Source organism: Vespula pensylvanica, chromosome 8 (genome assembly GCF_014466175.1).
Source record: "Vespula pensylvanica isolate Volc-1 chromosome 8, ASM1446617v1, whole genome shotgun sequence".
Lineage (NCBI taxonomy): Eukaryota > Metazoa > Arthropoda > Insecta > Hymenoptera > Vespidae > Vespula > Vespula pensylvanica.
In genome coordinates, this window is record NC_057692.1 from 6,293,881 (window position 1) to 6,310,920 (window position 17,040).

At 38.2% G+C, this 17,040-nt stretch overlaps 1 protein-coding gene across 3 annotated transcripts in view; it reads left to right on the forward strand.

The window, feature by feature from the left end:
* The window catches only part of LOC122630847 (neuronal acetylcholine receptor subunit alpha-7-like), a 127,945-nt gene extending 111,828 nt beyond the window's left edge, over window positions 1–16,117 (forward strand). For all 3 annotated transcript variants that reach the window (XM_043815820.1, XM_043815818.1, XM_043815819.1), the window contains 8 exons: window positions 8,369–8,549; window positions 9,897–9,972; window positions 11,773–11,967; window positions 13,153–13,239; window positions 13,383–13,492; window positions 13,599–13,707; window positions 13,963–14,360; window positions 14,860–16,117. In XM_043815820.1, coding sequence (XP_043671755.1) covers window positions 8,369–8,549; window positions 9,897–9,972; window positions 11,773–11,967; window positions 13,153–13,239; window positions 13,383–13,492; window positions 13,599–13,707; window positions 13,963–14,360; window positions 14,860–15,027 — 1,324 coding nt within the window. In that variant the 3' untranslated portion in view covers window positions 15,028–16,117. The remainder of the gene's footprint in view (window positions 1–8,368; window positions 8,550–9,896; window positions 9,973–11,772; window positions 11,968–13,152; window positions 13,240–13,382; window positions 13,493–13,598; window positions 13,708–13,962; window positions 14,361–14,859) is intronic.
* Window positions 16,118–17,040: the final 923 nt, after the last annotated feature.

A 17,040-nucleotide genomic window follows, 5' to 3' on the forward strand; every position in this document is an offset into this window, starting at 1 on the left:
CCAAACTTTGTGTTCAAAATGCAGACCAGTGACAGCGTTCGTTAATCAGGCCACGAGGAACGACGGTAAATACGACAAGGGAAAAGGAATTAAGGGAGGTTGAATTTATCGTCCGCGGTAGCTTGATTGGAGATAGATCGATATACCCAGAGATAGAGATGGAACGGATCAGAGATAAATTGTAAGCAATTGCACCGTCACCGCTCAAGTTAACATATTGTTCATCAATCGGAAAATTTTTCATTTATATGTATATATATATATATGTATATATTATATATTGTATTTCTGTGTATGTGTGTGTGTGTGTGAATATTTATTATTTATAAAACGTTTATTTGAAACATCATCGATAAATATCTCGAACCATAAATAAATCTCTCGTACTTATAAATTATGAGTGATTAAAAATAATGTTTCTCGATATTACGTAATCTTTTATGAAAATGCTATTGTCTTCAAATTTCCAAAGCGAAAATATTAGATAATTGCGTTAAAGAGGAATTAAGTATTAAGTCATTGTCATCGAAGACCCTTATACGAAATTGCAACGTTCGTGCTTTCAATTACTTCGTTTTTCACGATCATTAATATCTAACGTGATTTTTCTCATCTTAAGAGAGCATGAATTGCACAAAGAAAATAATAAGAGAGAGAATGAGAGAGAAATAGAGAGAGAGAGAGAGAGAGAGAGAGAGAGAGAGAAGGAGAGAGTGCACCATCTCGAGTTTTCAATTTGAGAGGATCTTTAAAGTTTAATAAGACCATAAAGGATCGACTTCCATCGTTCTCCAGAAAAGGAAGGACAAAGAGAGTCTCCGTGCACCTTGGCACCGAGCAATGGAATAAAAAAGAGGAATACGAAGACGAAGAGATCGAGTCTTTCTCTTTTGCGAACGAGCTACTAATAACCGCGTCCCTTCTGCTAATCGGATAATCATAGACGGCAATTTGATGCCTCACGACCGACTTTTGCGATTGGTCGAAGTAACAGCACCAACAGCAGCATCAGTAGCCGCAGCAACACCAGCAGTACCAACAGCAGCAGTAGCAGCAGTCGCAGTAGCAGCCGCAGCAATAGTGGAAGTAGTAGTAGTAGCGGTTGTCCTAGTATCAATAATAGTAATAGTAATAGTAGTAGTGCGAGAATGAACGAGGTGGATCTAGCTGACTGCTTTGCCGGATGGATTTTAGGGCAACGTCAGGAACACACTCGGTAGGACGATCATAGTCGTATGCAGGCGCATACAAAGGAGATAGCCGATTAATATGGCATAAATATCGTTTGAGGCCAGGACACAGCCGCTGCTGTTGAGGCTGGAGACAGCTCGGTCGTGGGAGGAAGAGAAAGAGGCCGAGGAGGAGAATGATGAGGAGGAGGAGAAGGAGGAGGAGAAAGAGAAAGAGGTAGAGGAGAATCGCGCCGCTTAATGTATGACAAAATGAGTTTACATTGGCCACATAGGTGGACTCGCGTGGGTACTGGTTGAGAGGGAGAGGGTTTCCTGGGGCATGGTAGGCCAAAAAGGAGACGCTACCGTGAGCGAAGAGGAGAAATGATGGGGATGTAGGAGAGGACAAGAGGGAGGATTCCACCGCATAGGAAAGTTGGACCGATGCCAAAGGCAATATGCATTAGCCATCGCGTATTTTGAAATTCAAGCCAAAGCAGATTAAACCCTATCCCTGTTACCTCCCCCCTCCCCATTCTCCTCTACTCCCTACTTCTTCTCGTTCGAGTCCCATCCGCAAACCCCTTTGCTCCTTCCACCCATTTCTGATTCGTCCCTGTTCCCTGTCGCCATTTCCGAATTCTTTTACCTTCGTGCCCTGTTTGCCAATATATAATGAATGCTGGACATTTCAAAGCATACGTTTCGTCGATGGTTCGGGTTTTTATAGCATTTTACATCGTAAAGGGAACACTCGATTAAAACTGAAGAGGGAAGGGAAGAAAGAAAGAGAGAGAGAGAGGAGAGAGATAGAGATTTCGACTGTATTTCGTCCACAAATTATTGCAACGAGAATAGATGGCTTCGATTGATGACTTTTTGATGAATGTTTGACAATTTATTTTTCCTCCCTTTCTCGTTCTTTCCAAAGAACTCGATCAGTCTTTACACATGCTTTTTAATCCTTTTTCAACGGTTCAAATCAACACAATTAATGATACAATAGAAACGTTTTCAACAATTCTGATTGCACAAGACGTTCATAATGATCATATTTACAAATTGCACAAAAAAAAGAAAAAGTTTACAGAGAGATTGGAACGAGTTTTCATTAGTACGGTATTCGTTCATTTCATTGACTCGATTTCTCTCTCTCTCTCTCTCTCTCTCTCTCTCTCTCTCTCTCTCTCTCTCTCTCTCTCTCTCGCTTTTTCTCTCAAATATTTATACCTAGAAACGTGTACACGTACATACATGAACAGGACATGCATTCGTCGCATTGGCTCGTACCACACAGCATAGTGATAATAATTCGAAGAACGAGTTCCCGTTGCGACGCGTATTCCTTTCTGGCATTTCGAAGAAAGCGGAATGCGAATTCCAACGATTTCACTGTCCTAGAGGCTTGCCATTTTCACACATATACACATTTATGTAGATACCCTTGCCCGAAAACCATTTCGGATAGCTGGTCTCAGTTGTCACACTCGTAGGTTATTGGAATCTAAATCAGATTGAACGGGCACACGGGTTGTCCGACTTTCCAGTAATTAGGTATTGAGAGAATAGATCGCTTGCAGCGTGGTGAACAATGTACCGGCAGCTCCTGCCGGAAAGTGCGATTCGCCAGTATGCAATTTCGATTGCATGCTCACTCTCACGGCCTCCATCTCTCTCTCTTTCTCTCTCTATTTCTCTCGGTACGTGCCAGGTATTTCTCTATCCCTCTAGGTAGGACATTGTCTTTCTCCTGTATTCTGGACGAAGATTAAGTGGTTTTCGAGCCTCACGGGTATGAACATTATCGAGCGATACCATGAATACAATCGAGCAGATGGAATCCATCATGCCCTTTACCACCATTGTTCCAATCTTCTTTTCTCTCTCTCTCTCTCTCTCTCTCTCTCTCTCTCTCTCTCTCTCTCTCTCTCTTGCTGTTTTTTTTTTCTTTCCTTATCAAAATACAATAGTAGTCATTGATGATAAACTACGTATCAGTTTGAACATTTCTATGATCGTTTCGATGCATAGATCGATTGTGTTTTTTACGTAGATCGATTGATCTACGAGATAATTGTTAACGATCTCTATTTCCTTTTTTATGGATTTCATCCATTTTTCAGCTTTTCGATTAACGAAGTTACGATCGTCGTATTTATCTTTTAATGATAAGCGAGCACGTATTAAAGTTTAAAAAAAGTCGAGAAACGATCGAAAAGAATTAGGTGAGCTTTGAAAGGAATATTATCGTTGAACGTTCTTACAGTAATGTTTCATTTTAAATGTCGCAAAAATCTCGGCTTCTTGCTAAAATCTTAGGAACATCTTTGTAACCATTGTGAATGAGTATAGAACGATCATTCTCTCTCTCCTTCTCTTGCTCACGACTCGTGCCAAATGTCGCGCAATAACGGAATAACATGTAGTTACTATTACGTAGAGGAATGGAGAGAAGGGTGAACCGGAGAATGGTGGCAAGAGAATTCCACAGACTGAAATAGGTTTCCTTCAAACGTGCGAAAGGTAGGATTAGTTGGGAGCTTGCTCGAATGACAATGGCACTCGCCCACGCATTCGCAAAAACATTGGATTTCTCTGGAAGTTTGTTAAATTGAACGGCGTTTTACTAAAAACGATAAACGACATTCAAATATTTTTATTATTATTATTATTATTATTATTATTATTATTATTTCATATTTCTAGGCATGTTACAAACGAATACTAAACGATCTTTATAAAACGAGTTTAGGACTATTTCTTTTTTCTTTTCCCCTCTCTCTCTCTCTTTCTCTTTTCCCTTCCATCTTGTAAATCAATTCGTTTATAACGAGTTTCGTTAAATAATGAATTCTTGCAATGTTATCGAGAAAGTAAATAGCTTTTTAGCACTCGCGTGACGAATGCAAAAAGACGATTTCAAAATATCCATGGTTTCAAGGATAATAGTTATCCTGTCTACTTTGAAGAGAAGAAAGTAATACTGTCAATGACACGAACACCATGACTACCTTCGATGTTCATGGCGTCATCCTATTGAATGCCTCAAGAAGAAACCTTAGCTCTCGTCTAACCAGGTGACGCTGCAACATTGCACTTAGAGTGCACTCAAGGTATATCCGAGTTTCTCTACGGTCGACGGTAATGCTGTCGATCGCTCTTCTTTCTTGTGTATCGTATTCTTTGGTGTTCCTTTCTTTATAAAATCTCTTACGTGTGAATATATCTGCAGAGTGAACGAACACTCCTTCGTGATGCAATGAAAATTGCTTGCTTAATAATCTTCGAGCTTAATAAATTTTGTTGTCTTTTATATTAGCCACATTTTTAAAAGATCATTGTGATCCATTTTTTATAGATTATTTTTCATCATTTTATATAAAACATTTAGACGTTCGCAGTGTATTACATTATACGATTCAGCTTATATACATAATAATGCAAAGTATTATTCACGAGTCATTGAATATTTCGAGGCGGTTACAAATTCATTATTAATTTATTAAAATAAGTTCTCAATGTGTACGTAATATATATGTTCCAAAATTAATACGATCGAATATATGAAACGGTCTACGAGCCTTTATAAATGAATGAATATTCGTTAATACGGGATTGCGCGAACATGAAACAAAGTATGATAGACGGAGCTGATGAAAAGGATGGAAAGTTAACGTGTTGGACCTCTGCTGTGCAAATTTCCAAAAACACAGGCCTTTCTTCGTTAAATACACGAGGAGAAAAGTAACACATTAACAGCTCATCATCAAGTTCTTCCCTATTGTACTATAGAAACCAGCTCGTTTATCATTCTAAACAAGAAAGTTATTACAGTTTTGGTACGCATTGGTACGCGGTTTGACGCGTCACCAACGCCCATTAATTACGCAGTGAGCGTTTAAAAGAGCATATATCGGTAGGTAGTCGGAAGCTATGGTTTATACAGTGGACCTTCATATAGTATATTCGCTTCATAAGGATATAACCGAGCTAATATTGACTCGAGCAAGTCACGATCTTCGAAGGAAATTCCATTTCCGTTAATCGTAATCGTGGCTGAGGGAAACGTTATAAGGGATACAAGAAGCATCGCCTGTGGCATTTTCATCCCAGTTACATTCATAGATACGAACTCGATCGCAGGTCGAACTCGAATTTAGCTACCGATTTTCTCCCTCCCTTTTCTCTCTCTCTCTCTCTCTCTCTCTCTCTTTTTTGTCTATCCTCTTCGATCAAGTACTCTTTCGAATTTTCAGTAAAGCTAGAAGCAATCGCGGTAGGTCACAGAGGAATGAGGAGAGAACGGTTGGTGAACCGTAACTATTTACCTGGTCGATTTCGACTCGCGTAAATACGAGCGACCTCTAAACCCTTCGGTGGGAAGTACGATGAGGAAGATGTAGTGTAGGTGTAAAGAGAAAAAAAAATAAAAGAGAGAGAGAGAGAGAGAGAGAGAGAGAGAGTAGAGTAGAAGTGGAGTAAAAAGATGGTCGAGGGAAAACGGCGAGTGTGCGGATGTTGACGCTTCGATGGGAATTTAATTTTCGATGTCACATACGGCGCCGCTTCTGCGAATTGAGCATGCGGCAAAAAGAAACGAGTGAGAGATAGATGGGTAGATAGATAGATATATATATATAGAGAGAGAGAGAGAGAAAGAGAGAGAGAGAGAGAGAGAGAAAGGGTGGTAGTAGAGGGTGGGTGAAACGCCGGATGAAACGGTCGTGCGTTTAGGGGTAGCGGCTGGCTTCGCTTTTGCCGTTGGTGGTGGTGGTGGGTGTGGCGAGGTGGGTTCGGAGGGTGGATTCAAAAAGAATGAAATAACGGATTGGGTTGTGGCCAACTGGCTGAGTTCCAACCAATCCTTAGTCGCCTGGACGAGGGAGTGTATTATGTATACCATTCACCCGCCTTATATCCGTGGCCCCGTAGAATCGTCCCGATGCATTCCATTCAAAATCATATTTCGCATGCTGCGAGCTTCGCATCTCTTCTCACGAAAAAGAGGGTTGAAACCCTAGAGGGGAGAAGAGGCCAACCTTCAGTCGTTTATTTTCTCGTTCTGTGAAAAATACTTCTTAAAACTACGTCGTTTCTCTCCGAATGTTCGATTTTCTCGTCGAAATTTCGATTTCTTTTCGATAAACTAGCGACGAGTATCTCGTATCGTCTAAAATTTTTATAAATGTAATTTTTTCATTAGAAATTGCCAATTTAAAATAACGAGAAGGGACGGTTAGAAGCTATATATATATATATATATATATATATAAAAATGTATAAGACTATATATAGATATGTATTATAAAGTAGTAAACACACACGAATATACGTAAATATTAAATATATAATTTTTTATTGATTATGTCAGAACAATTGACACAGAATCGCGCAATTAAAAAGTAAAAGAAATCAGTACTAGAAAATATTACAAAAAAGTTATTTCGATATGCATATTTGTTTTATGATTTTTTCAACGACTATCGACAATTCTCGTCGTTCGTTTAATTTTAAATGCTGTTTAAGCGACCAGAAAGTTACCCCAGTTGCGTACTCTTAAGGTTTGTGTACTTTACCCAATTAAATTCTGCAAAGGCATTTATTCCTGTTTAGCATTATAGTACATATATACATTCATTGGAAACTTTCTGATATTCAGCATTTTATATAACAATGATTACGAGTTAAAATAAATAAATGTGGAAAAGAATATTGAGAAAACCGCGTTTTTAAATTATTGAAAATTATATATCGAAATTATATTTGAATATTTCTTACACGCGTCATGTTCTAAAATTAAAAATAAAAATTGAAAACAAAAGCCAAATAAAAAGAGTCATTTCTTGTTTTCGTTTTTACTTTCTTTCTTTATTTCTTTTTTTTTTTTTTATTTTAATAAAGACAAATTCTCAAGTTGAAGTGGTTTTCATATCTTGTTCGACTATTGAAAGACGTATTTTCACGTAACGAGGACGAGACCCGAATCACGATTCTATATTTGTTCGATGATTCTCGAGGAGTTATAGAAGAGATTTCTCGGTGTCTCAGTCCGTCGTCGGTGGTCGCAACATGGATAGTGGTTGCGGTGGTTACTCGTTGAAGCGCATTAAAAAAGCACGAGACTTCATTGAGGAGCAAGCGGCCGTTCTAACGTGGATTTAATTAAATAATTTTTCACCGGGTGTTCGTTATTTTCCATTCATTCGCATTAGTTACAGGATTATATTTCACGATGAAAAAGAAATAAAAGAAGAAAATTTATATAATAATATTTCATAATAATTAATTCAGAAAGTTAGTTCGGTTTATTTATTTGTTTCTTTTTCTTTTAATTCTTTTATTTTTAACAATGAATATCCTTATAAATAAATGCGTATTAATGGAATATCGAATTCTCTCTAAAGATTCTTACGAAATTGTTTCGAGAAATCCGATTAGATGTATCGTTGGGAATGTTCAAAGAACATGCATGTTTCGGGTTAATGAAATTTGATCAAATCTTTAATAGGAATTAGAGAATCCAATTAATTCCATTCGGAGATTAGGTTAAAGAATCCTTTTTCATGAGAAAAGGTACAAGTCGATCGGCCGCGAGTATATCTTGTCCCTCGTCTGTGCCATTGCATCTTTCTTGGATGAAATCTTCGGATGCATCGAAGCAAAGCGTAAAGCACAATCGTCCAAAAGCAGGCCAATCCTTTCTATTAGAAATTGGTTTCGGTCTTGCGGGCACTGTGCCTTTCCAGTCCTTTGAGATACTAATGGAAAACAGACGCGAAAACGGACATCCCCTTGACTTTTTTCTTTCCTTTTCGTGTTCCATCCTGCGACGAGCCAAAGTCGATTCTTTTTGATAGAGGAAACTAAATGGGGAATGGAAAAAAAAGGGAAAGGAACTGAAACGAATGAAAAAAGAGAGAGAGAGAGAGAGAGAGAGAGAGAGAGAGAGAGAGAGAGAGAGAGAAGAAAAAGAAATTAAAAAATAAGAGGAGAAATGAAAGAAGAAAAGAAAATAAAAGAATCGTTGAATTTTCGATCTAGCAGGATATTTCCGATAAAAAAAGTCATTCAATACTTTTGAAGAATCGGTAATGAGGAAAATCGTCCAATCGTCCGATCGTCCGACGTCGATAATAAATCGTTTGGAGGATCATTGACAAGAGCACGTTCTCATCGTTCTTCTTAATCCGTTGCAGCGCGGACGAAGGGTTCGACGGTACTTATCCAACGAACGTCGTCGTAAAGAACAATGGCACCTGCTTATACGTGCCGCCCGGTATATTCAAGAGCACTTGCAAGATAGACATTACCTGGTTCCCCTTTGACGATCAGCGCTGTGAGATGAAATTTGGCTCTTGGACTTACGACGGCTTTCAGGTAAGGAACATTTTGAAATGGGGTCAGCGATACTTCCGTACTTACCAACCTACTCGCACTACTTGCTTTTATATGCTTTCTGCTGTTTTTTCTTCTGCTCTTATTTTTCTCATTTTCTTTTTCTTGCTTTTCCTTTTTCTTCTTCATTTTCTTCTTCTTCTTTTTCTATCTCTGTATATCCTCGGACGTACCATTTCTTTCTCTCTTTCTTATTCTGTATCAAGAAGACTGCTTTCTCGAGAGTAAAAAGAAACTTGAAAAAAACGTCAATAGAAGTGTTACTCCGTCGAGTATCTACCGACGTATACTACTTACAAAAAGAGTACTGGATAATTCGAGTGAACTTTGAAAAAAGAAATACAAGAAGAAAAAAGGAAGAAAAAGAGAAGAAAACAAAAACGAACAAAAAAGATAAATCGAATTTTTTTGCCGACTACCGAATGTCAATCAATAATTTTGTAATAAATTGATCGTGGTATTATTATATATTGTTGCATGTATTCGTGAGAAAAAGTTCCAATGGAATAGGATATAGTTCGTCTTTCGAAAGGAAACGTGCTTTGATATTCTTTTTATTTCATGAGATCTCTACGTGGTCAAATATCATGTGTTCGCGTTCGACAGATATCCAGTTCCGGTGTAGAATAGAAAAAGGAAATCATCGAATCGGTGATTTGTTCCGTTTAGTTGAGTGTGTGTGTATGTGTGTGTGAGAGAAAGAGAGAGAGAGAGAGAAAAAGAGAGAAAACATGAGAAAGACAGGAAAGCGCTCGAGAACCAAATCAATTCTTATACATAAAAACACTTGGCTTAACGAAATAAGCATTCGTGTTAAATATACAAAGTGATGTAGAGAAAACGAAATAACAAAAAAAAAAGAAGAAGAAGAAAAAGAGATAGAGAGATCGATGACGCTCGAAAGTTCATCGAATCGTACGATAAGCGAGAGAAAAGTTAGAGGGTAGATTGTGCTGCAGTTTTCGTTTCACCGGTTTCGATCGGTTGAATACTAACCAGATGCAAAACAGTTTTCTTCTTCTTTTCTTTCCTTTCCTTTTCTATTTTTTTTCCTTTTTTTTTTTGTTTTCAGCTGGACCGCCTATTTTCATTTAACGATTCTCATGCAGTAATTAATTCACTATGCATTGCATTCAAGCACCCAGTGTCCTAAATACTATATTGATTTTCGAAAAGGTGAGAGGATAATATCAATGAGATGTAAAATAAATCGCAATTACAGACTGGTTTCCTATAGAAAAAAAAAAGAAAGAAAAAGAAAACGAAATAAAACTATTTGATATTATGAAATATGAATAGTTTAAATATTTTCTAATAAATTGTTAACAGTTGGATCTGCAATTGCAAGACGAAGCAGGAGGTGACATCAGCAGTTTCATCACTAACGGCGAGTGGGATCTGTTAGGTAAGTTTTTACAAGCTCTTATCAAAACCTAGCTTCTTTGTCTCTCTCTCTCTCTCTGTCTCTCTTTCTTTTTCTCCCTTAATGCAAAAGGCAGAGAGAGAGAGAGAGAGAGAGAGAGAGAGAGAGAGAGAGAAATGAGAGAGCATAGTTTATCACCATCGCGAATAATTCCCTTAGTCGATTAGCAATTCTAAAATCCTTCACGAACGGTAAGGGATCATAGAGATGTGTTCCATCGAACGATCGATTTTCGGTCGATATGATCGATGAGACCTCTCCTTTGTATGTCGTCATATCGTTATCGGACAAATATTCCTAGGATCAACGCATTTAAAGGCTTTTCGCTCTTTGCTTCGATGAATTTGGATTCCAATCCTGATAATGGATTTTCTTTGTGACAACACTCATCACCAAAATTAATAGACGAAGGATCGAATAGCCGATCGATAAAATTGATAACGATTTCATCGCTATTATCAGAATATATATTTATTATTCTTCTCGTGGTTAAAAAAAAAAAAAGAAAAGGAAAAGAAAGAAAGAAAAAGAAAATATCGGTCAATTCGCGGGTAATACATTCACGGATCTACTCCTATCGACGATCTTTAAATTTAATTCACAGATCCATTTTATTCCGAGAGAAATATTAGCGAAGTCTAATTAAACGAAATAATGGAGAATTCCATTCCTAGGGAAATTCAAGAGATATTAATATTTACCGTGTGGTCCACCGGACGATAAACTTATTGCTTTTAATTCGTCCCTTTTATCAAATTTCATTCGTCGTTAGGAAGTCGACCGCTGCGACTTCTCAATTAATGCAAACAAAGGATAAAGTCTAATTAACAAATACATAGCAAGCTGACTCGAAAGAAGATAATTTCTCGTTAAACTTACGGACAATACTCGCGGATACGTCGTGGAAAAGAAAACCAAAGAGGGAGCAAAAAATTAAAGAAAAAGAAAGAGAGAGAGAAAGGAAAAAGAAGGACAGAGAAAACAATAATTGCATATACTTCTCTTGGGAAAAACATCTCTGTAAAGCTTTCGAGTCTTGCTCGGATCTCTCTCTCTCTCTCTCTCTCTCTCTCTCTCTCTCTCTCTCTCTCTCTCTCGCTCTCGCTCTCTCGCTCTTTCGCTCGCTCTATATCTCTCTCCCCTCCATTTTACCCATACCTTCTTAAATTGCAATATAAAAATGTAAATTTACAAGTGTACGTCGAGTCGGCATCGCAGTATCTTTTCTCGCTACATGAATGTAGATATATTACACGCAAGGGAGCAAAACAGACACCGTGTATGCGCTCGCGACGAGATCACAATGTTCCCAGTAGAAATGCATCTTAAGTAAAGCCCCTGTCTACTGCTTCTACAGCAGAAGGGGAAGAACCGTGGATGAAACAACAACTGCAAGCGGAATAAATCGGTTAAAAATAAAAGCGAGACCGTTCTTTTCGTCCACGTCATAAGCTCGACTTCTTTTGCGCTTATTCGTGCAAGATACGAATGAAATATCATTTCATCGGGCGTATTCCAATTTCCACGATAACAGAGCGATAAGAGAGAGAGAGAGAGAGAGAGAGAGAGAGAGATAGTTTACAAGCAGTTTTTCTAGTACATCGTTCACTCAACTAAAATCTTTCTTACAAAGAGACACGTAGATGTAAAAAGATTATTTGCAAAAGTACTTACATAGGTACGTTATACGAGAATGATCTAACGATATACGTTTGTATGGGTACGTGTATGATTATGTAAATACATTTCTTTTTTCTTTTTTTTTTTTTTCTTTCCCAACAGGGGTCCCTGGTAAAAGAAACGAAATTTATTACAATTGCTGCCCGGAACCGTACATAGACATCACCTTTGTGGTCATCATTAGAAGACGTACGCTTTACTATTTCTTCAACCTAATCGTGCCGTGCGTATTAATCGCCAGCATGGCCGTTTTGGGATTCACCCTGCCACCCGATTCCGGCGAGAAACTCTCCCTCGGTAAGGATTATTTTCTATTATTAATCACTGATCGAATATCGTCGATTACGTCTTGTGATATCTCCTTCAGACAATTTTCCTTTATCAAGAAATAACCAAGACATCGTTGACATGACTTTTACTTGCAAGCCCGCATTCCTTCGAGCAGGATACGCTCCAGATTCTTGATGTACCTGTGCCAACAAATCTTACAAAAAAAAAAAAACATCCTCGATCTCTCTATCGAATTCATTCTCCATCTCTTTTCTTTCCTATACGTCCATCTTCACCCTCGTCGAGCTTTTAAAGACTAGTCTAGTTCGGACTTTACCAACTACAAAGAGATAAAACAAATTGAAATTCTGCATTTGAAAAGTGTGCCAGCAAGAAATTCCAACAGGAAGTATCCCGGGAAAGTCTTGGTGGATTTTTAAGAATCCTAAGAAATGCCTTCCGAATTTGAAGCGCGTACTGACGAAACAATGGTTTACGTTTCCGCATTACGAAATTCTGCCAAGAAAGAAATAAAGTATATATGTATATATCTTGCGATGATTTTTACCTATAAATATGTATGTATATACGTACTATATATGTACGTCCGCCAAATACGGACGTATTTTCATTCTTTTTCTATCAGAAAATAAGAAGATAAAGGAAAAGTTTCTATAAGAAACAAACATGATTCGTTGAAAATTCAAAGGAACGAATAAAAAAGGATAAAATGATAGAAACTTGTATCTCTCTTTCTATATATATATATGTGTGTGTGTATATATATATATATATATATATATATATATATATATGCATATATCGTATTTTTACCGAAGTAACATATTTTATTTCAAGACGACATCGAAGAAAGAACGAAGTATCGATTCGGTGGCTACTTGTTGGACCGTCGAAAGTGTGTCCGGTTAAGAGTTAACGCGTCACGAGACGAGAATATTCAGGACGAGTCCGAGTTTCAGATAAAGTTTTGCAAGTTTTAATGGTCACGACGCGACGAGTCGCTTGATCTTCGAATAAATTTCTCGATTGGGAGTGAGTTACGGTCGAAGGACAAGTCGGTAACATCTGCTAACTTGAGATATCTCGGAAGATTCTTTCCTTTCGAGCATTAATTTTCAAAGTTCTCCTTCTCGAAATTCTGACGATTATTAATTCAACGACTCTTCAATGGCATTCTTTTTTTATTTGCAGGGGTAACGATTCTCTTGTCTCTCACTGTGTTCCTTAATATGGTGGCCGAAACAATGCCAGCTACGTCGGACGCTGTCCCGCTGTTAGGTAAGTAAATATAATACCTCCTTCTCTTTTTTTTCTTTCAATGTTCCATTGTTCCTTCTTCGCCGTAATATTCATCGAAAAGTCAAATCGATAAACAGAATATTTCGTTAGAAGACAATGACCTTCGTTGATCGATGTTACAGGGACGTATTTCAATTGCATCATGTTTATGGTCGCCAGCAGTGTCGTTAGTACGATCCTCATTTTAAATTACCATCATCGAAATGCCGACACTCACGAGATGTCCGAATGGGTAATTTTCTTTTTCGCCTGTTCGTTGTATAGCTGAAAAGAATTTAATTAAATTTTAAACGATCTTTCACGGCTACGATTAATTTCATTATAACTTTTATTCGTAGGTCAGGATTCTTTTCCTATATTGGTTACCATGCTTACTCCGAATGTCACGACCAACCGACAAAGAGGAAAAAGAAACGCAGAAATCTCAAAAGCCATCTCCGGTCACCGGTAATGTAAAAAAAAAAAAAGAAAAGAAAAGAAAAAAGAAATAACAAAACGAAATAAAAAAAGAAATGTGCGTGACTTCAAACGTCTGTTACTTTCCAAAAGTAAATTCAATAACTCGAGCTTTCGAAAGCAAGTCGAGTCTCTTGTTTGTTCGAAAAGAGAGTATTATTAATTCGGACGATTCATCGTCATAAGAAATCGGATCAAATTTAATTACTGAATGAATGAATGAATTAATTCCCATATGTCGTTTAGGTACGAGCAAATCGTATGGTGATTTGGAGTTGCATCAAAGGAGTAGCAAATCACTGTTAGCAAACGTCCTGGACCTGGATGACAACGCGCTGGCGTCTCACAACAATTTATTGAACAACGTGTACAGTACACCGGGTCCACACCATCATACGATGGGCCACGGACACAGTCACATACATTCGACGCCTCATCATCATCACAGTCACGCGACTCCCACGCCGCATCATCAGCATTCGACGCCGTTAGCTCACTCTTCCTATCCTGGCCATCAGCTTGGCCACACGCCGCATCATCATCAGCATCCGTCAGACACGGCGGCGCCACAGGTCGAGACGATATTTCAGAACGCCTGCTTCTGTGCGCGTTACGAGCTCATACTGATCCTCAAGGAGATCAAGGTAATCGATAAGATCGATTGCGATAATACTTTGAACGTTATATCCAATGATTCATCATCTTTTCAAAAGACGATAAGAGGAAGAATATTACAACAAATATACGCGTTATACGAAAATCTTTTAAACAGAAAAAAAAAACATTTGCACGTAAAGTTGTGAGTTATCGAATATACGTTTATATATTAGTTATTAATTAGATATGATCGATCATGTAGTTAAGATCAAATTATTATCGTCAAAGAAGAAAGAGAGACAATTTGAAAGGAATTTTAAATACGAAAAAAAAAAACGTGTACACGTAAAGTTTCGAGTTATTAAAGATATATGCTAGAAGAATTAGATACGGTCGATCGCCTAGTCAAAATCAAGTTATTATCGTTAAAGAAAGATAGACAATTTGAAAAGAAAATTTCGAAAGGAATTTGATTACACCTTGTTCCATTTTTAAAGATTATGTTGGTATATTTGATCTATCTTTGAACGTATTTAATCTTCGCAGGTGATAACGGATCAGTTAAAGAACGACGAGGAAAACACGAAGGTGACGAACGACTGGAAGTTTGCGGCGATGGTGATCGACAGGATGTGCCTAATCATTTTTACTCTGTTCACCATCATCGCTACCATCACCGTCCTATTATCGGCGCCGCACATCATCGTCACGTGATTCAGAAAAGCCAGGCAACTGCCAGTAGTTGATCGTCGAAGATCCGTACTGGAATGCGCTCGATTGATCGCGAGAGCGAAAAAATACGATGGAGAGGAGCGGATGAAGATGATCGAAAGAAAGAGAAGGAAGAAGAAAAAAGGAAACGCTATCGAGAAAGAGGAAAACCGATGTTCCTTTCGTCCTTCTATTTTCCCCTCGTTCGTCGCGAGATCCTTCTTCTTCGTCATTGACGAACTCGAAGCACTCGTTTACGCTTCGCGTCGTTTAAAAGCGGAAGTTGAAGGGATGCGATACAGGAAGGAACTTACGATCTCGACTTACGTCACGTAAACGTAACGTTTCTTTTAAAAAAGAGAAAGAAAGAAAAAGAGTAAGGGAAAAAGGAGAACGAGGACACCTTATCGAAGCAGCAAGTCGACGTATGTACGTGGCTACGCGATGGTCGCAGAGGGTGGTAGTAGGATCGTGAGAAGGTAAACGAGGAGGAACAACGGAAATCTCAGAGAATACGAGCACACACAAACGCGTACGTTCCTCGATAGCAGTCGATATTTCTTCCATAGTTATATATCACGTTTTTATATCATATCTTGAAAGGGGCTTATCAAATAGTTCCAACGTGTTTCCTCCCTCGCCTTTTTTTTCTTTTCTTTTTTCTTGTTTCTCATCTTTTCTCCTTGACTTCCAATCCAAATTTCGCTTCTATTGATTAAGTTTCACTTTGGATTATCCACGATATCGAAATAATTATTTTCATTCTTATACGTATCTTTAGAAAAATATTCTGGGAATATCGGTCCGGAAATATAATCCGTGTTTAATATCTATAAAAGATTCTATGTAAATCTGTTGTTGAAATTATTCAGAAAAAAGGAAAGAAAGAAAAAAAAAAAAGAAGAATTTGTGTCCCTCGAAATCGTTCAATATTTCGTGACTGCTACTTCGGGGTACGTGCGTATAAGCGTGAAGAGAACACATACGCACACATGAGCACACCAAGATGTTTACACATGCAGATAAAATAAAGCAATTCGATGGGTATGTCGATGAGAAAAATAGAGACGAAGAGAGAGAAGAAAAAAGAGGAGAGGAGGAGGTGGAGGAGGAGGAAAAGGATAAGGAAAAGGAGGTAGGGGGAGCAAAGAAAAAATGTCGAATACGCAAGAGCTCAAGATCGAGGACTCTTATTATGAGGGAAGGATCGGATCTTGAGGATCTTGGCTTCCGCTGTAAATAGGAAGGACAGATTATTAAAATAAGCTCGCACACGTGAAAATACACAAAAATATGCGGACGGAAACGAACGGGACCGACTGACGGACTTGAACTCATCTATTACATGCGCGCACATAACACTGATAGACATGCATACGCGCACGCACGCACAACACACACACACGCGCGCACGCACACACACACTCACACACATACAATACAGAGACAACATAGAAACGCACGGTGATGGTAAGGAAGAAACGAAAACAAACAAATCGCTCCTTATGTCAAAATTGGTAAAAAGGCAAAGCGCACACATTATACTCTCAGAAAACACACAATGAACTGCCAAGGTGATTCAAATAATATGCCAGTGAATTTTATTATCCGTATCACTAGTAAGTAAATCGATGACAACTTAATAAACGGGGGATTTATACTACGATTTAAGTGGCGTGCACTAACGCAAATATAAATACTGTTCTTTGTTAGACTGTAAGGGGACATTCAGTGTAAAGATATTGAAGAAAAGAGAGAGAGAGAGAGAGAGAGAGAGAGAGAGAGAGTAAGAGAGGAAGAATGTATGTGAGAGAGAACGAGAAAAAAAAGAAAGAAAGAGAGAGAATGAAAGAGAGAGAGAGAGAGAGAGAGAGAGAGAGAGAGAGAGAGAGAGAGAGAGAGAGAGAGAGAGAGGGAGAGTGAAAGTAAGGAAGGATATAAAAAATATAAACGGGAATAGCAATTTAGCCCGATAATTTAGTTTTAAGCGACGTTCTTTCTTTCCCTTCTATCGAA